Source organism: Nannobrachium achirus (assembly GCF_963921795.1).
Source record: "Nannobrachium achirus genome assembly, chromosome: 1".
NCBI classification, from domain to species: domain Eukaryota; kingdom Metazoa; phylum Chordata; class Actinopteri; order Myctophiformes; family Myctophidae; genus Nannobrachium; species Nannobrachium achirus.
Window position 1 is genome coordinate 17,339,863 of NC_137810.1, and position 21,323 is coordinate 17,361,185.

Genomic DNA, 21,323 nt, shown 5'->3' on the forward strand with positions numbered 1-21,323 from the left:
AAAAAGCAGCAGGAGCAGACAGAAGAAGCTAGGCTCGCAGCACTTTTGTTTCAATTGGACGAGGTGCCGTCGGCGTGGCAAAGGATGTGAATTGAGCGCACCATGATCACGTGGCGTGGCTTTCATGGCAATTTCGGCAGCTCATATTGGGTTTTGCGTTTCACACAAAACCAAAAATAACATGTGAACAAAGAACACACATTTATTTGGTCATTGTAATCCCTGTTGCAGGCTATAACTGCCTCCAAATGTTGCATGGGTATTAAGGCCAGTATTAAGACAGTATGCTACTGTAAGAACGTGTCATTTGATATAACTGTAATTCTGCCAGTTTCTTTTGCTAATAAAACGAAAGTGAGTGGCGTGTGAATGCCATTGTACTTACCACTCTCTAGTTAACACTTCTCTTTCCTCGGTAAATCACTGGAGGAAAACACATTTAAGTGACATTAGAGACAAAATTGTATTGGAAGATTTCAGTTGGTTATGAATAATTATGTTACTTTTGTATTCATAGCCTATACTGCCTGTATAATATGACTCCTAGTCATTATGGAACTGTTCCATCTCTTAATGTAAAGCAACGTTAAAAAAAAGATGTATTGAACTTCCTATCAGGAAGCACACAGACAGTGTTGTCTGTCTCACTGCACTGGCTGCCAATATGATGTGATGCTATTTTCATAGACTGAATATTCAAAGTGCCAATAATATACAGTACTCACCCATTCCTACATTGCTCCCCGAGCAAGTTACTGAAAAAAGACACAAGAATGCAAAGTCAACCAAAAGCAATCATGATTTTAATTATGTATTTTAATATTCATTGGCAATATATTATACAGTATCCATAACTCCACTTAAAGTTTTTTTGTACTTATGATTATAGTAAATGTTATGTAAGCATTACTTTATAATTACTTTTTCATCATTTTTAGAGTGAGTAACCAAACTCAATCAACACAATTCAGAACAAAATTCCAGTGCAGTGTCCCTTCCACTGGAATTTGAGAAGTGACCTGATGCAGTACCTGAATATATCCTCTGGGGGCAGAAGTGGACCTTGTCGCCTGCTGGCATGACTGGAGCTACTGTTACATGGTAGACGTCTCCACACTGCACACTGCTGATGTCACAGCTGTTTTCCCCAGCAGGGGGGGTGCAGGTGTAGTTGGCACTGCCTGACATATCTACTGTGTAGTTGTAGTTGCTGCCAGGAGAAGAACGCCAGTACACCCGCAGTGCGCTGTTGGCCAGTCTGTATAGCTTTATGCCCGATGGACAGCAGGCACCTGTAAGGGACAACAATGTCTCTTAAGTCATACATCTAATAGTGATCTTATTAAAGCTGCAATTCACGGTTTATGTAGGGATTTCAATCTGGGTGTCCCGCGCAGAAAGCCTGTTGTTGGGCAGGTGTGATATTAAACTTTGAGCTTCATGCAATACCTCTTGGCAACCAGTAGTGGCCCTCGACCAGTAGAAGAGCAGTCTAGTCATTTTGTATTACCATACACTACCATACAGATTGTTAAAAAAAAAATATATATATAGGCCTATATATATATTGATTGCTTATTTAAAACACACTCAGGAAGATTTCACTGTGGACCTTTGTGCACTGTACTATAGACAAAATAGTCGTAGGCTATAGGGACCTCATTGATTTTGTCACAAGTTATTCCTTGTACTGTAAGCAAACTAATTCAATTGTTTTGTTAGCAGAGACGTCGGCCTGAACTATCTATTTATTGGGATCGGGCAATTAAAACCGATTAGTCTGATTAACAAATTAACCCTGTATTATACAGTACTTCGTTGTACAATGGTAGTGTGAAAACAGTGAAAACAGACGATTTTAAGTGACAGAAATTTCAACTCACTGGATGAGAAGCCCTTATAGGTGCACACAGACTTGTGGCCCGTGCGGCTGTAGGCCTCCATGCCCACGGTGTAGTTGGTGCCACAGGTGCCACAGGTGATGCATCCCATGAGACAGTGGTAGTCCTGGGTGTGACAGCGAGCATGGCCCCGCGACGACGTCAGAGAGGTGTGGAACAACGCTGCCCCTCTGGCATAACACCATGTGACGTTGCTCATCGCCATGGTCACCTGTTCCACGGTCAGGTTTTCTGGGCAACATGGCGCTGGTAAGGGAAGAGAGTGGAACAGTCAGTCAGTACAGAGGGCAGTGTTTTGGTTCTGTATACAGTATGATGCATATGCATATTGTTGCTGTCGGGTAGACACCCATCTCCATATAATAACTTTTTGTGTTTTTTAACGGCCTTCTTGATCATGGACCTGAAACTCAGGAATTGATTAAATACAAATGCAAAGGCATGATTTGACTGAAATATCCTGTGGCAACTGATATGAACACTGCAAAAGTATTCAGAGTCTGGGGTTTGATTTGCATTCGAACTTTTCATCTTTATCTTGAGCTGATCAGATTTGGATGTCTGGTCATTCATTTTTATGGCTGGTGGGGATATTTTTTATCCCTGCTTCCAGTCAGACTGCATTTCTTTTAGGGAAATGTAGATTGTCTGATATGCTTGATAGTATCATAATGTAAATGTACAGTATGTTACCCACATTATCACTGATGTTAATATTCTGGGACGATGTCAAAATGTTTCAAACTGCCTACATACAATATTAATTTCTTCAACATACGACGATTCTTGTGGAACCCTTTTAGTGACAAATGAGATGATAATCATACTATAGGAAGTCTCTCAGACTCTATAGTCATCTTCGACCGGTTACCTGTTTCCAGATCAACGCTGAAGCTGGGTAAACTGTCGCCGGCATCGTTGCTTGCCATGGCGGTGATCTGGAATTTGGTGCCACATGGCAGGCTGGCGAAGCTGCAGCTGTCTGAGGCGGTTGTGCAGGTGATGGGGGCGGTGGTACCCTGCTGTGCTGCCACGGTGTAGTTGGCAGCGCGGTTGTTCGCTGTCCAGCTTACACTGACGTAGCCTCCTGTCTGGTTCACGCTCAGATTCTCTGGCATGCAAGGAGCTGGTGGGGAGAGAGGCCAGGAGGATGAGTTACAGCCTGATTTACAGCTTGTCCTATTGCCGCGTCACTCGTTGGAAATCAGCAAGCAGCGCGGTCAAACAATGAAGTGTACATTTGGCATTTGCCTTCATAGTCGACTTCTCAGTGTACATTTGGCATTTGCCTACAGTGCCTACATAGTCGACTTCTCAGGGTTAACGTCATTCTGAGAGTGTACACAGGTAACCAAATGGACCCGTCTGTGTACAATCTCAGATGTAGCACTGAAGGTTTTACTCTGTCTTTCATTCCAAATTCTTCCACACCTGGGTTGATGGCACTGTGACATAACATAACTAACTTGTGTACAAAATACATGATGTGTCAGTGATACGGCTAAAAACACATACTGTACTCTGTCTTCACACGAAAATGCATCTTAAACCTATATGATGTATGTTTGTGCAGTGTGTTTATGTATGTTATACATTGCTTTTTGGCAAAGTGGATTTCTAGGAATTTGCATGCTTTGTTTCAATACATGTGTTTTTGTGTTTTTGTTATGCATGCAACATTCAGGTTCAGGTTCGGTTTATTAGTCAAATGCGTATCCATACAAGTACAGACAAACAATGAAATGCTTGTGCCAAGAGCACTCTCAGCCTTATTGCACACAAAACAATACGACAACAACAGGTCACCCAGGACAACCCAAAAAACAACAAAACAACCATACAGTGTGACAGTGTACAGTTTAAAAACTGCGTATATTGTACATGACTACCTACGTCTCGCTTCCATCTCTTCGTTAAGCAGCCTGATTGCTTGAGCATAAAAACTATTACTGAAACGGGTGGTGTGAGATTTGATGCTCTGGTAACGTTTTTTTGAAGGGAGGAGATAGAACAGGGAATGGGCGGGATGACAGCTGTCCTTTAAGATGTTCTCTGTCTTTTTCTTACAGCGTGTGTTATAGATTGTGTGTAGCTGTGGTAATTCTATGCCAATGATTTTGGCAGCTCTCTTCACAATTCTCTGTAACTGTTTACTGTCTTGAGCAGTCACGTTACCAAACCACACTGTTATGCATCCTGTCAATACACTTTCTATGGTACAGCGATAGAAATTAACAAGAGCCTTGGTGCTTAGGCCAAATCTCCTGAGGCGCCGCAGAAAGTACAATCGCTGCTGCGCTTTCTTAAGGATACCTTCGCTGTTTTGAGACCATGTGAGTGAGTTTGTTATGTGAACACCCAGGAATTTGAAACTGTCCACTATGTCTACAGGTGAACCATTTATGGTTACGGGACTGTGATTGACTTCAGATTTCCTAAAGTCAACGATGATCTCTTTTGTTTTACTAACATTTAGAGAGAGATTGTTATTCTGGCACCATAGGGTTAGCTCTTCAATTTCCCTCCTATAGGCCCTCTCATCATCGTTGGATATTAGTCCTATAACCGTGGTGTCATCTGCAAATTTGAGAATAGAATTATTTCCACACCTGGCAACACAGTCATAGGTGAACAGACTATACAACAAGGGACTGAGGCAACAGCCCTGGGGCGCTCCAGTCCTGGTCAATATCTTAGATGAATGCTTGTTCCCTATTCGTACAGATTGTGGCCTGCCTGTCAAAAAGTCAAACAGCCAGTTGCAGATACTACTGCCCAGACCAAGACCCCTGAGTTTCAACACAAGCTTAGATGGTACAATCGTGTTAAAGGCAGAGCTATAATCTATGAAGAGTAGTCTGACATAAGAGTTCTTATTCTCCAGATGTTTCAAGGCAATGTGTAGTGCGAGAGAAATAGCATCATCGACTGATCTATTAGCACAGTATGCAAACTGTAATGGATCAGTATTGGCAGGGATAATGTGCGTTATATGTGATATAACCATTTTTTCCAGACACTTCATAAGAACAGAGGTCAAAGCCACAGGGCGATAATCATTAAGACAGGTGACAGGATTTTTCTTTGCTATGGGTACAATTATGGTTTCCTTGAAACACAACGGTACCATACACAATGACAGGGACATATTGAAAATGTCAGTAAAGACTCCCGAAAGCTGGTCAAAACACAACTTAAGGACACGTGAGGCAATCCCATCAGGACCGGCCGCCTTATGAGTCCCAACGCTTTTAAAAGTTTTACTCACATCTCGTTGTGTCACCTGCAGCTCCACCGCACCGGGTGTAACCCGCACCGGTGTAACTGGGTCCGTGTTGTGAGATTCAAAGCGGGCGAAAAAGTTATTCAATTCGTCTGGTAGAGAGTCCGAGGTGTTAATAACAGCCGGCTTCGGTTTGTAATCCGTAATCGCCTGCAGCCCTCTCCACATACGCCGTGCGTCACAGCCACTATAGTTGTTCTCCAGTTTGTCCCTATATTGTCTCTTAGCGTCTCTGATCGCCCTCCTCAGGTCGTATCTGGATTTTTTGTACCGTTCCTCGTCCCCAGATTGAAAAGCGGCTCGGCGCTCCCTCAACTTCAGACGAGTATCCTGGTTCATCCACGGCTTCTCGTTGGGATAGGAGCGAACGGTTCGCGCTGGGATGCAATTATCCACACAGAATTTAACATAGCTGGTGACAGTGTCAGCATAGTTATCCAAACTTGTGGCTGAGTCTTTGAAGATGGACCATTCTGTCGATTCAAAGCAGCCCTGGAGTTTAGATACATTATCTGTGGACCAGCACTGTACAGACCTCACCCTGGGTTGCTCGCTCTTCATCCTCTGCTTGTAGGCAGGTAGTAGTAGCACCGCATGGTGGTCAGATCTCCCAAAGTGGGGCCGTTGGACCGCTTTGTAGGCATCCTTGATGGTGGAATAACAGTGATCCAGCGTCCTTACCTTCCTTGTTGGGCACTTAACGTGCTGGTAGAAGTGCGGCAACACCGATTTCAAGTTGCAGTGGTTAAAGTCCCCCGCCACGATTGAAATGGCTTCCGGGTGCTTATTTTCCTGCTTACAAATGACATCGCTTAGCTCGTCCATAGCTTCGGATGCATTCACTTCTGGTGGGATGTATACAGCCGTCAGCAACACACAAGGAAATTCTCTGGGTAGGTAAAACGGTCTGCACCGTAGTGTTAAGTGCTCCAGCACCGACGAGCAGTGGTGTGAGACTATGTCCACATTAGTGCACCAAGAGTCGTTGATGTAAAACAGAACACCGCCCGCTTTCGTCTTCCCCGTGTTTGCCATCGAACGGTCCATGCGGAACACAGAGAAGCCATCTAGCTGTACCGCCCTGTCAGGAACGTCAGCCTTCAGCCACGTCTCCGTGAAACAGAGCACACAGCAGTTCTTTATATCCCTTTCAACGCGTAGCCGGGTTCGGAGGTCATCCATCTTGTTGTCGATCGCTTGGACGTTTGCCAACAGTATGCTGGGGATGGGTGGTCGCGAAGGGCGTCCACGTAGCTTCACTAGTGAACCCCCTCGCTTCCCTCTCTTCCTCCTATGGCCACGCCATGTTGGAACCGTGCTGCTGTTGTTGTTATACAGTTCTCCCGGCAAATCCGGTCTGAAAACGTCCGAGGCAACAAATCTCAAGTCCAGTAACGTCTGGCGATCGTAGGTCATCGTACAGGACGCATTACGTGCAAAAACAGTGACATACAACATAAAAACCGTAGGTACGTACTAGGTACGTGTGTACGTGCGTGAATGCGTGCGTGCACATACCCGTGTCCTTGGTGCGAGGCTGGCAGGTGCGGTTGCAGCCTTGGATTTCATTGCAGGGTATCACCCGCACATTGTAGGTGCTGTCACATGTCAGGTCAGAGAGGGCACACACGGGTGCTGTGTCGTTGCATACGATGGTCTCGTCACTGTCCACGGCCCTCGTCTCGTACAGCTTTGCCCCGCGCACAGGGCTCCACCTGATCTCCAGGGTCTCTGTGCTCACCAGGCTGACGAGCACGTCCTCTGGGCAACAAGGCACTGTGGTACAGAGGAGATTGAACACATGATGAAGTGACGTGAGCTCATTTTATACAGCATCACAGCAAAAGCCAAGCCATTTCCCTACACTCTGCCTGTCTGGTCTTTCGAGTCCAGTAACCTTGGACCCTTGGTTATGGTTGCACAGTACCTGTGGAAAGCCTGGTTTCTACTGCTCAGTCATCAGTGCTCTGCTCTGATCTGGACATTTCCTCACACACACATCCAAGCATACATTTACAGACAGGCAAAAGTGTTATATAACATGTAATTATTACTTTTCATTGGTAATATTTATGAAACCCAAATACATACTTAAGCACTTTTACTTTCTACTTTCAATATTTCTGAAAATGAAAATGAAATATGGAGACACAATATTGTTACACAAAGTAACAATATCTGCTCTAGATCAAAAGCGAATTGCTCCCAAAAAAAGAAAAATGTTAACGACTTGAACCCGAGTATCCCTATTCTGGGGAGAATGTTCCCCAAGAATAACAGACCTAGATCGACAATTTTGGGCGAAGAGATTTGGTGTAGAGTGAGAAAAGGAGCATACCAAGTACAGTTACAATTCAACGTTTTACTAAGTACAGAGGGTTTAAGCTGCAAAGATTCCCCAGCCTTGTGATGGGAGAAAGCTTTCTGGATAATCTTAACAGTACACTATTGTTTTTGTACAATTGTCTCACAAGCTTTTTCCAATATATTCACCATTGTTCACTCCAGAATAGGGTTGAATTGGCAGTGGTTAAACAGTTACTTACAGGTGGTGTAGTTGAGGGTCACTCCCTCGGGACTGCGGCCAGCATCGTTGTAGGCAAACACGTTGATCAGGTAGGTGTAGCCACACATACAGGTGAAGTCGCAGCTGGTGCTGTTGGTGGTGCAGTTCACTTCAGCTCCGTCATCTCTCTTGATGAAGGCCTTGTACTTGTCAGCATAGGGTGAGCTATTCCATGACAGCATACAGTTTCCTGCCTCTGTCTCCTCGACTGCCAAATTCTCTGGTGGGCAAGGGACTGGGAATACAGGATAAAGTTTAGTGTTTAGTGTCCTATAATCCAAATGAACGGCAGTATATAAATCATCCTGAATCAAATTAATTCAGGAATATGCTGATTCCCTGATGCAGGATATCGAGTTAATGTCATGTCTCTTATGAAAAGTAAAATTATTTCCTTTTTTTCTCAAATAACATCTGTTTGAAATGGATCGGTTTTGAGGGATGTTATAGAATTTTATGAAATGTAATCTTTGTTTCTTCTTGAAGGTAGTCAGAAGGTCATGTAATTTAGTTTAGTCATGTCAGGGTGTTTATTCCTAGGTTTGAGAACAACTGTTGTGTGAGTCACTCTTTCACCTGTTACCAGAATGTCATGATCTGTCTAAAGTATTCCTGACTGAAAGCCTTAAAAGGATGTTTGTTAACTTGACTCTTTTTTATTTTAAGTCCCCTCTGAAGTGTATAAAGAGGGCGTGTATAACCTGTGGTCGGGAGTGGAGAGTTGCTATGCCCATTGAGTGTAGTTGCTGTCTGCTCAGGAGCTCCTTTGATGAATAAATATTGATTGTGTTTGAACACTGCTCGAACCTTTCTTTTCTCAAGTATATTTTTATGCAATAATTATAGAAATCCATAACAGCTGGCGACCACGAAGGGACTCTGTCTTCTGTCCGTCCACATCGACGAACCTTCCCGGATTTGCTGCAGCTACCAGGCAAATACATCAGCTCCAAACGGTTGACGTGCCGTCCGTGGGACGTCTGGGTGTCGGATGGGCAGAGAACAGGGTTCAATAAGGTACGAGAGTGTTTCAAATACAATCTGTTGCATGAACAAATTTTGCATGTTTTAGAGGATATAAGGATTCTGTTTGGGAAAAAAAAACAGTACCTGTGCAATCCAGGGTGCTATTTCATTATAGCTTCACGGGGAGGACCGTGGTAGATGAATAAGACCTTGCATGATAAGGTTTTACCCGTGGAATTCGGGGGAAAAGCTATTTAATACATAGCTTCACGTGATCGTGGGACCGGTGGTTATCGACGGGGAAATTGGCTGTCGGAAATAATCATTCTGGGTTATTATTTAAATGTGTAAAAACGTATAAACTTAAAAAAGGGACCACAGGGAGCTGTTCAAGTTATTCTCCTGGGTGCGGATCTGTGAACACACATGAGAATTGTGAACAGCTACGAGGGTTTTGTGACATGGTATTAAATGTGATATTGTTATAAGGTGTGACTGATCAGAAGGGTCACATAGTACAGTATATAAACCTTTTAAAGGGGAAAAGAAATATCTAAAACAAGGTGTGAACAGACTCATTAGGTTTGTAAAGGATGACGTATGTTTGAGAAACGCATGGAATGAGTGAAGTCATCCTAGGATACCAGTCTGTAGTACGGTATCATTTTATGTAACCAAGGACGGTTTGCCAAAGTGTCTGTTGACTCAACTCTGCTCTGATTCTTCTTTTCTTTCTCTTGTTTGTTTTTCTGAGTCTTTCCAGAGCAATGGGGAATGGAGAGAGTGGCTATTCCAGGCTAAGGGCACTCTCAGGGCCAATAGAGTTCATTAGAGCCAATCATGTTATGGCATAAACTTACTCAGGAAAAGTTCCCGCTTGCGGGAACATTTAGCTCCTCAAAATTAAGAGCATGTAGGGATGCTCTTGAGCAATATGACAGAAAAGCAGGGAAAAAAGCAAAAGAACTCAATTGGGATTTGTTCAGAAAATGGGAAAGAGAAGCAGAATATAGAGATGAAAAACAGGCTAAAGCCCTTTTAAATAAAGAAGAGGGTGGGGATGAGAAAAGGCATAAAAGATTGAAAAAGTATAGGCAAGAGATGCTCCAGCCACCTCCATATCGCACCCAGCTGAACCCCCCATTGGGCCCACCAGTGCAGCAACCCAACCCGGCAGATCCACACGCCCCAGCGCAGCCAGCACCTGTTCCCGGCCTTCAGCAAGCAGCCCCTCCACCGGCAGCGGCTCCTGCCAATGGAATGCACGACCTACCTCCAAACCCAGCGGGGGAGCTCTACGCAGCAGCTGCCCAGATAGCTCAGCAGGCAGCCACCCACGGAATCGCGGAGAAGGGGGACAAGGACAACATGGACCTGGCCACTGCTGGACTGGAAAGACTGAATATAGCTCCAACAAAAGGAGGGGGGAGTTCTGAGCGGATTGGTATGGTGACACGAAGCATGATGTCGCAAATGCCATTGATACCATATCCAAACCCTCACCCTCCTCCTCCGGCTGACGCCCAGCCGGACGTTATAAATGCTTACACCCCAACTGTCACAGTCCAGCGAAACTGGACCCCCGATGAACTAAATGACATTATCAAAGACCTACCAAATCCTAAGGTAGACGTTGCAAAATGGTGTAAGGCCATTGAGGAATTGATCCTCATGTATGGCCCATCAGGACAAGAATTAGAGACTCTTTTTCGGAAAGTTTTTGGACTAAGATGGCAGCGACTGAAGGATCCGTTCGATGCAGATGGAGCAAGAAATGACATTCTTACTGGACAATTGCAGAATCAAGGTGGTCTTTTTGACAGAGTAAGGGCTGCCTTCCCAGTCCGTACTGACTGGCCCAGGATACACAATACCAAACAACGACTAGATGAGTCCTGTGATGAGTACAGATCAAGGATGGAAGAAATCTTTCAAAAATGTTGTGGTGTGGCACAAGACAATGTGGCGTACAATGACTTATTGAAAACAGCCATGATAAATAATCTGACTCCGGCTGTCCACGACCGGGTTATGATTTCCTGTGTGGGCTGGGAGACTCAGCCCTTGGATGTGGCATGGTCACATGCACAACACGCAGAAAGGCAGCTGCTGTCGCAAATCAACGAGAAGAAAAAGAAACTGGAGACAGCCCAGTTAATGTTCTACGAGAATAGGGGCCAGGCGCCAAGAAAAGAACAACAAATGACAGATGCGACGCCAAGGTGGCCTCAGGAGAAGAGAGAGAGGGGGGTGCCCCTGCCGGGAGACATTTGTGGACTCTGTCAGAAGACAGGCCACTGGAGACGGCAATGTCCCATGAACGCTAAGAAAAGAAGGACAGATGGCCAACAGGTCAGGCAGGGCAACAACCGACACCAGGGCCGGGGACAGTGGGGGTGGCAGGGAGGACAGCCGGCCACCTGGGGGTATCCATCACCCCCTGGCCCTTGCTATCCGACAGGACAGTGGATCTGGACCGGCTCCTCCCCTCACCTGGCAGCCCAAGCAGGCCCGCAGGACACCAACCGAGCCCGGCAGCAGGCCCTCCCATGGCAGTATGGACCCGCTGCAGACGTGACGGTGTCCAACCCGGGTCAGCTATGAGATAGGGAGGTGGCTGTGCAAGGGGTAAGACTAGTGACAGAGCAGGAAGTAAAGGTACGTGCTGGTCAATTTATGCAGGTCTCAGTCTCCCCTGATGAAGCCCCAGTGTTGGATCTGCTCGTGAATGGTGAGAACATAAAATTCCTTGTTGATACAGGCGCTAGTCTGTCAGTTATTAGACGGGAAGAGATCCCAGACGCTCCATTATCTAATAAGTCTATTAACACGATTGGAGCGTCTGGTGAGCCCTGTTTAGAGCCAGTGACGTGCCCGTTAGCAGTGGCGCATGGTGACATAAAGGTAGAACATACATTTTTGTCATCACAGTGTGCCCCGTTAATTTAATGGGACGCGACTTGCTGTGTCGATTTGGTGTTAAATTGGACTGTTCCAGCGATGGCATTTTTATGTCATGTCCTACGCTGGGCCTTTACAATTTATCTGTCAGTAAGGGGGAACCAACAAACTATTACTATAATTGGGACCTTTCTGACAGAAACTTATCTGAGAAGTTACATAAAATGATACCAGATGATTTCACCAAGTCAGCATTGCTACGTTGTACTGCACATTTTTCACCATTCACAAGAGATCTGACCTATGAAAACTTTTGGTTTAAAATCAAAAATGAAGACGAAATAAATTTAAGTAATATGTACTTTAATGACCAGTTTAGTGCCATTACTCTAAATTTAACTGAAGAGCAAACAATGTATCACACTTTGACAGATACAGCTGCCTACATCCCCCTAGGAAAGAAACTAGGCGAGGGGGGTGACATAGGCCCCTGGTTAAAATTAGTGATAGAGGCTGTTGATTGGCAGGAGTATGGTTCAGGGAACTGGTATTCACCCAGCATGAAAACATACTGTACTCCACTAAATGTCAATTGCATGATGACAAGAACGTCAACTAGCTCTAACTCAAAACAGGATTGGGAAACATTAATGGTACTAGATACCTCAGAAATATCCCCCTTGCTTGCACAAGTACCAGAGTGTTTGTGGGCAAAAGACAAATATGACATAGGGCAGATAAAAAATGCCAAGCCTATTGGGGTTGAGGGTAAATCGACGTTCAGACCCAACAGGGCCCAATACCCTCTGAGTAAAGATGCAGAAGAGGGGATATCAAAGGTACATGCATCTCTAGTGGCAAAAGGGGCTATTGTCGAATGCCCTAACTCACCCTGTAATTCACCCATCTTGCCTATTAGGAAGGCAAATGGAGCCTGGAGATTTGTGCAGGATTTGCGGCAAATCAATCAGGCAGTGTATACGCCTACCCCTGTAGTTCCTAATATTGTAACCATTATGTCGCAGGTGCCGGCAGACTCTTGCTACTATAGTGTTACGGACTTGTCCAACGCATATTTCAGTTTGGCTGTCGACGTGGACAGTCAATTTTGGTTTGCGTTCACTTTCAAAGGGAAAAAATGGACTTGGACTGTTTTACCCCAAGGGTATGCAGCAAGTCCAACGCTGTTCACAGCAGCGTTAGCGACAAATCTGGAGTCTTTTGTGCCGCCCGAAGGCAGCGTTTTAATCTCCTACATTGATGATTTATTATTATGCAGTAAATCAAAAGAAGCATGTGAAAAAGATACTATAGCCTTGTTACAATTCCTAGCTGAGAATGGCCACAAAGTGTCAAAAGAAAAATTGCAATTTGTGAAACAAGAGGTAAAATACCTAGGCCATGTTATTACTCCTGAGGGACGGAGGTTGGGAAAAGAGAGGATAAGTGCTATTTTGGCCATGCCACGTGCAAGCACAAAGGAGCAACTAATGTCCCTATTAGGTATTGCAGGTTATTGTAGGCCATGGATCCCAGACTATGCAGAAATTGTGGAGCCTTTATCTGACCTGATCTATGGAGGGAAAAAATTAGCTATGTCTGACAAAATTGAATGGACGACAGAAGCATTAGGTGCCCTGACCACACTCAAACAAGCCTTAACAGGATCCCCATGTCTGGGTCTACCTAACCACGAGAAACCTTTCAATTTATTTGTTGCAGAAAAGAATGGCTTCATGTCTGCAGTATTAACCCAGAGGCACGGTGACAAACAGAGGCCTGTGGGTTATTACTCCAAACGCTTGGACAATGTGGCCAGGGGGCTTTTGCCATGTCTCAGGGCTGTCGAAGCAGCCACAGCAGCGGTATTAGCAACAGCTGACATAGTAGCAATGCATCCATTGACTGTTCAGGTACCACATGCAGTCCATGCATTGATTACGCAGGCACGTACTGCACATTTGACACCTGCACGCCTTCTACACTATCAAAATGTGTTACTAACCATGGCTCATGTTACTTTGAAGAGATGTACGGTTCTTAATCCTGCTAACCTTCTCCCTACAGAAGATGACGGGGATCCGCACTCGTGCATGGAACTATTAGATGTCATGTCTAAACCAAGACTGGATCTAACAGACACTGAAGTACCTAACTCAGACTTAATTCTCTATGTGGATGGCTCAGCTCAGAGGTGTAAGGATACGGGGGAGCCACTAGTGGCCTATGCTGTCTGTTCAGACACTTCTATCATGGAAAGTGCAAAGTTACCAGCACACCTGTCAAGTCAGGCAGCCGAATTGTTTGCATTAACTAGAGCTTGTATTCTGGCAGAGGGGAAGACAGTGACCATTTATACAGATAGTAAATATGGCTTCAGCGTTTGCCATGATTTCTATGCAATCTGGAAACATAGGGGATTTCTTACCTCAACTGGTAAGCCAATAGCCCACCATGTGTTGGTAAAAAATTTGCTGGCAGCTATCTTGTTACCTAAGACAATAGCTGTTTGCAAATGCCAGGCCCACACTGGTGCTCTGGACTCCATATCACAAGGGAATGCATTCGCAGATAGGACTGCGAAAAATACTGCTGTTTCTCCCTTCTCCCCAGTATTGCAGATGACAGTGCTCCCGGCACAAGTTAATCCTTTCTCTATTGACGACATTTCTTTGTTACAGACAGGAGCTGACGCACGAGAGAAGAAACTGTGGGAGAAAAAGTGTACATTGGACGCCACCAGGAACATATGGGTGAACTCATCTGGCCTACCAGTTATGCCGAGATCAGTTTTCCCATATTTAGCAAAAATCTCACATGGACAAGACCACGCTTCCAAATCAAAAATGATTGAGTTGGTAAACAAATATTGGTTTGCCCCAGGATTTACTACTTATGCCGACCAATTTTGTTCAAAATGTGTAATTTGCATGACACACAATATTGGACGAGGCTTAGTTGTGCCAATGTCAGCACAACCAAAACCAGACGGGCCTTTTGAGTATCTCATGGCCGATTTCATCACTTTGAACCCATGCCAAAACTACAGACATGCTCTAGTAATTGTAGACATGTGGTCTAGATGGGTGGAATGTTACCCATGTCGGGACGAATCTGCTAAAACGGTAGCGGATGTCCTATTACGTCATATTTTTCCACGATGGGGGCTCTGTAGTAAATTGGGGTCGGATAACGGCTCGGGCTTTGTGAACAAAGTTATTCAAAGTCTTTCTCAAAACCTACAATTTGATCTAAAAAGGCATTGTGCTTATCATCCTGAGTCTGCAGCGCCAGTAGAGAGGGCAAACCAATCTTTGAAAGGCAAATTAACTAAATTGCAAGCTGAAACCAAACTCTCCTGGATCCAAGTCCTCCCACTGGCTCTCATGTATATGAGAGGCAGGACTAATGCAACATTAGGTCTGTCCCCTTATGAGATTTTAATGGGGCGTCCAATGAGAATGACAAATATGCCATTCCCACAGAATAAGATGACGTTAATGAATATTGATGACGATATGATTAAATATTGTATTGCACTCAACTCTGTGCTTAAGTCTATTTATCCGAAGGTGAAAGCAGCGCTTCCAGATCCTAAAGCCGGCCAACTACACGACTTAGAGCCAGGAGATTGGGTGGTGATCAAGGATCTAAGACGCCAGCATTGGTATCAACCCAGGTGGCTAGGGCCCTTCCAAGTTCTTCTCATCACGCCCACCGCGGTTAAAGTCACCGGCAGGGAAACCTGGGTTCATGCGTCGCACTGCCGAAGGTTCGGCCAACGTTCAAGTTCGTCCACTGTCCCACACTGAAGGTATGAAGATGCAGGTGCCCACAGGTTCGACGTGGGGCCCAAGGATTCCCTGGGCCATGATGGCGTTGGGTGTAGCCCTGTACCTATCAGTGTGGACGTGGACGACAGGGAGGAGAGAATGGTACCAGAAGGAGTACACAGAGTACCAGAAGGAATGGTACCAAATGCACACACAAAAAGAATCGTTGCATACATTACATAGAAGAGACCTCCATCATCCAAACTTGGCCATGTCAATGACACTCAGTTTTGCAGTACAAATGAACTACTCAAATTGTTGGATATGTCAGCACCTGCCTCATAGCGCAACGGCCCCAATATGGATGGCCCTTCCACTGACAGCAAAAGAATGGCGTTTCTATGACTGGCAAGGTTTAAGAGAGAACAATGTTTTGTGGGATTCTGAATGCCATGATCCTCCTGGGAGTCATTACAGGGGGGTAGGGGATTTTATCACTGCTAATCCATGGACCCAGTACAAGAAGATCTTGGATATTATAGAGATTGGGGTAAACAGGCTTGTAGAAGTTGGGAAACACAGACTTAATAAGACTATGATTCACAGGGTGGGAATGTTAAACCAAACAAACATAGCAACTAATGAGTTTGTATTCAAAGTTGAAACAATCCATGTCCAGACAAATTGTACATTTGCTGAAAAAACGAAATGTATGCGAGGGAAGTCCAGTGTCAGCCTAAACTGTTATTCTGAAATTTTCTATTTCTCTGTCTCAAGTGAATTCAAAATGAATAGAATAAAATGCAATGATGTCTCTAACTGCCAAGACCAAGCACAGACTAAAGTAACTTTCCGGTCCTCAGACATGGGTAAAGCTATGCCAATAGTAGAGGAGGGAAATATCAAATATTGTTTCACTGGAACTCTGATCCAGGGAAAGAAATATGTAGACATAGGAGAAAGTCCTTGTGACAAAGAAACCATAATGCTAACCAACCTTACTAGGCCTTCATATCTTCCTGAAACTGTCTATGCAGTGTGTGGAGGGAAAGCGTACACGCACCTCCCAGCCAATAGCCATGGTACATGTTATTTGGCCCATGTCATTCCAATGATTAGAAGGGTGAATAGTTCTGAAATTCAAGAGGCCTACTCTGAACACAGGAGGAAAACTAGTCGTAAAAAACGGACATTAACTTGGTGGCAAAAAGTTCTCGGGGTGATAATACCAAATTATGGAGTCTATAATACACAGAGCGAACTGGAAGCCTTGTCTACTGTCCTGGAAAAACACATGAATGTCTCAGACGCAGCTATTGAAGCTTTGGCCACTGAAGTTAACGAAATCAAGGCCATTACTTTGCAAAATAGAATGGTTTTAGATATCATGTTAGCCAATAAGGGGGGGGCCTGTTCTGTTATCAAGACAGAATGTTGTTCTTTCGTGTCAGATCCCACTAAAGCAATCACTAAACTCCATGAGGACACCCAACTCGGGGTAAAAGAGCTAAAAAAAAACCATGGGGGGATGTTTTGGGGTCTATTTGAAGACTGGTTTGGAGGTATCGGGAACACACTGACACGTACACTGATTCTGATTGTCATCACTGTGATCATACTACTCTTAGTTTTTGTTTGCCTATCTGCATGCATTAAAGCGGTAATGTCAAGAATTGTCGGGTCCACCTCTGAAGTAATAATCCAACCAGGAAGATCACAGTGGTCACCGCCATTCAACAACAGTGACATTGTTTAGACGATGTGGATTTGGGCTTATGGGTAGATGGGTGATGGGTCCCTTAGAAATAGTGACATTGCTTAGACTATGGGTGTGGGCTTATGAGTAGATGTGAGGTGTCCTTTAGGAATGGTTTTCTTATATTTGAAATTTATACCCATAAGGTATAAAAAAATGTGTGATGTGCTCTTTAGAGATGTTTTACTATATTCTATCTAGACGTGGGTTTTTTATTTGTTATTTTGAGTTCTATCCCCCTTTAACGTCAATATAACTATCTGAATTACAGGCCAAACTAAGGTGGTCGCTAAAGAAAGAGAAAAAAAAAAAAAAAAACTAAACTCTAGGGCCGTCTAGGAATTTTTACCTTAAAGAGTTAATATAAAAGAGATAAATATATTAAATAAGGTTTTCGCCTAGACCTGTTTTCAGATACGTAAAAGACGGAAAAACAAATGTCATTACATTTACTATTAATGACCATATTCTATGATCAAAAGGGAGGGATGTTATAGAATTTTATGAAATGTAATCTTTGTTTCTTCTTGAAGGTAGTCAGAAGGTCATGTAATTTAGTTTAGTCATGTCAGGGTGTTTATTCCTAGGTTTGAGAACAACTGTTGTGTGAGTCACTCTTTCACCTGTTACCAGAATGTCATGATCTGTCTAAAGTATTCCTGACTGAAAGCCTTAAAAGGATGTTTGTTAACTTGACTCTTTTTTATTTTAAGTCCCCTCTGAAGTGTATAAAGAGGGCGTGTATAACCTGTGGTCGGGAGTGGAGAGTTGCTATGCCCATTGAGTGTAGTTGCTGTCTGCTCAGGAGCTCCTTTGATGAATAAATATTGATTGTGTTTGAACACTGCTCGAACCTTTCTTTTCTCAAGTATATTTTTATGCAATAATTATAGAAATCCATAACAGGGAACTGGCATATTTGTTTTAGAGGGAGAAGGTGACACAGGTGACAATTGAAGCTCTTAAATGCAAATGGGCTGCCTTTTTTCTGCCAATAAAGATCATATTTGCATCATTGGAAAACAGCTCCTTAATCAATCTCTCAAAAATGTGATATTTGTGAGTAATCAGTGAAATATCAATGTTTATTTTATATGATATATTGGTAAAAGTCTAATATCATCTCATATTATTCACTTTGGAAACCAGGGGATGGTTTGATCATTGATACTCACAAGACATGAACACCAGAGGAGGGGATGGATGGCTGGGTCCAACGTCGTTAGACGCAGTGACTTGGATGGAGTAGTTCTCTCCACAGACCACTGGTGTTAGGGTACAGGCACTGGATGTGGAGTTACACTGCAGGGCTCCAGCCGTGACATGGTATTCCACAGCTATGGATGGATGGATGTTCTGATCCTTGCTCCAGGACACATTCAGTCCTGCAACATCACCGTCCCAGAGTCCCAGACCACAGACGACCACAGACGGATGTGATGGAATACGGAGTGGGAGGTCCTGTGGCAATCCAAAGAAATATCATAAGTTTGGTCTGACAAATGAAACATTTGATCACATGCACTGTACGTCTTAAACAATGGTTCTCAAGAAGGAAGCACCACCATGACTCTTCTTGATTGTGTAAAAATGGACCCGGAAGGGTCCATTTGGTTCCATTTGTTGTACACTGTCAAGGATACAGACCTGTAAGGGTCCTTTTGGAACCTGCTCAAGAAAACCTGAGGGTCCCTGGACCCTACTATTGGGAACCACTGCTTTAAAGAATCATGGACAACTTAATACCTTTCCTTCTCCATAATCTCATGAACACAATACAAACAGTTTTCCCATAAATGTACTTGGTCCCTCTCCCATCTTATGTGTAGTCTGGTTGGCCGATACTAGCCTGACTGCAAGCGTCAGACTCTATTACACACTTCGTTTTGGGAAGAGAGTCTGAGATTTCGGGCAGACATTCCACTTCTGGGGGGGCGGGCAGGGGGTGGTTTAAAAAAATGTTAAGTTGACTTGCTCTTAATTGCTCCCTCTGAACTTCAAAGGGCTTGTGAGCTGCTGTAATTGATTGAGCCATACAAGTGTCAATAGCTCGTTAGTCACTGAAGCCTGATTATGGATCCCACTGGGAAAGATGGATGGAAACGGCATAGAGCGCTCGTTTTCAGTTATTGTCCACGACATTGCCAGCGGCGCGAAGGCCAGCGGACCTTGGTCCTGCTCTTCGCGCCCGAGCGCCGCAGGCGCGAGTGCCCGGAGGGCCGGCCGCGCGAGTTACAAAGCCGTGGTGAATGCAATCGTTATATTTATGCCCAGGCCGTAAGGCCTGGGCAAGCGCACGATAAACGCCATGATAATTGGGTTTTGGTGCACCTCGCGCGGTCCAAGTGACTACAACGGAGCGCTCCCTATGTCCAGTTCAGCCAATCACAAGCTTCAAAAATGAGTCCGGGGTGTGGTTATCCATCTTTCCCAGTGGGATCCCTAATCACGCGTCACTGAAAGCATCAAAGACTACAATCTGTTTGATGTCTGTAATAAGAGTGGAGGGGGGAATGTGTTTGAATACACACAGACTCCACCCACCACGTGCCCCAAGCCTACAGCCCTGATTGGCTCGCCCTCTCTGAGGGCTGGTGGAAAAAGCTTATTTAATGTGAAGGGCCAGACTACAAACAGGGGGTGGTGTTGTGCAGTCTGGTTTATTAACCAGGCTAGGCCGATACAGCCTCTCCCTTCCTGCCCTCCGTGTCCCAGGCGTAGACAAAGACGATATAGAGCGAGCCTGCATCCAGGCCGGCAATGGTCTCCGTTAGACTTGTGGTGTTCACTATCACGGTGTTGTTTATGCCGAACTTATGGACACCAACGGAGTAGCTCACTGTATGTGTCACATTGCTCCATGATGCTGTGATGGAGTCGTTGCTGGGAGATGAGGTGGTCAGCACAGGAGGAGGCAACACTGTGGGGTGGAGAATAGAGCAAGGAATGTTGTCAAATCAAATGATGTTTCTTGCATCCTGGACTGAATCCATCCTTAAGGGCCAAAGGGAAGGATGCATGATGATCAGTTAATCGTTTATCATTTAGTGACAGTGAGATTCATCACACACAAATTCTCTGTGTTCATTTATCCATGTGTAACTGAGTTAAATGAACACTTGGGTTTTTACAATGCAGTCACAGGTAGGGCTTGGAATGCTTATGTTGTTCCGTTTACTGTCACTGTATCTAAAAATAACTTTGTTCAAATACTGGGCTTTCTTGTTTCTCTGAAATTAATTGCTTTTGTGTTTTGCATACTGAGGTCAGATAAAGTTACAACTAATACAGAAAAGGCCTTAGGGTATATGTCAGTTATATCATAAGTGGATCAAACCAATGTTGACCTTAGATCAGGGTGGGACCTAGCCTAGTAAACGACCAACTTCCATTGGTTTCCGGAAGAGGGCGGGTACGAGGCTAGGTGGGACCTATATTCTTTTGTACTCATTTTAGACAATAAGGAAGATCAGATAACAAGGGAGGTGGAAGACTAGGTGGCAATCATTTTTTTCCCAGTGAACGAGTAACACATTTCTGCTTGAAACAAGCCCTCAGAAAGTTATTTCCTACATTATGTCCCCCCTGTCCATAAAATATGTTTTAAAACTACATGAGGCATAACAGTACCTGTCTTTCCTTCCACAGAGGTGGACGGCTGGCTGCGGCCATCAGCGTTCTTAGACATGATGCTGAGTGAGTATACGGTGTACGGTTCAAGCTGTGCAGGCGAGGAGGTCACATGGTCTTCGCGGAAGAAGCCAGCGTTGTTCTCAATGCGTATGATGTACCCAGTGGCCCCGGCGACCGGGGTGAACTCCACCATCAAGGTTGTGCTGTCTTTTGCCTTCACTACGTCAATAGGATCCATCACCTTGGGAGCTAAAGACAGTTAATGCACACAATTAGTTCTGATGAAAAAACATGTGGGAAGAAGAAAAACATTTAGTAAATGCCCATAATACAAGACGTAATCCAGCGCAACCAGGCACCTTGCATTGCACGAGAGGTACAGTACTGTATGCAGAAAATAAGGGCAGCTATATTTCATAATATACCTCTGGCTGAATTTGGACAAATCTCTTTGTGAACAGTAAAATGTTCCTGTCTATACAGCTGCATGAAAGCTGAAGATAACTCCATTTTAAAGGCCTATACTGTACACAAAAGTGCCTTC

The 21,323-nt window shown here is 44.4% G+C and overlaps 1 protein-coding gene across 1 annotated transcript; it reads right to left on the minus strand.

Annotated features, from left to right (window-relative positions):
* Window positions 1-391: 391 nt before the first annotated feature.
* On the minus strand, window positions 392-21,017 carry LOC308299072 (fibronectin type III domain-containing protein 7-like; the record flags this gene model as incomplete). The annotated part of the gene is made up of 10 exons (XM_080742797.1): window positions 392-423; window positions 1,032-1,292; window positions 1,884-2,147; window positions 2,773-3,027; window positions 6,703-6,960; window positions 7,731-7,970; window positions 9,887-10,022; window positions 11,210-11,314; window positions 19,831-20,066; window positions 20,777-21,017. The coding sequence occupies 10 exons, from the start codon at window positions 21,015-21,017 to the stop codon at window positions 392-394; spliced, it is 2,028 nt and encodes a 675-aa protein (XP_080598923.1).
* Between the last annotated feature and the right edge of the window lie 306 nt (window positions 21,018-21,323).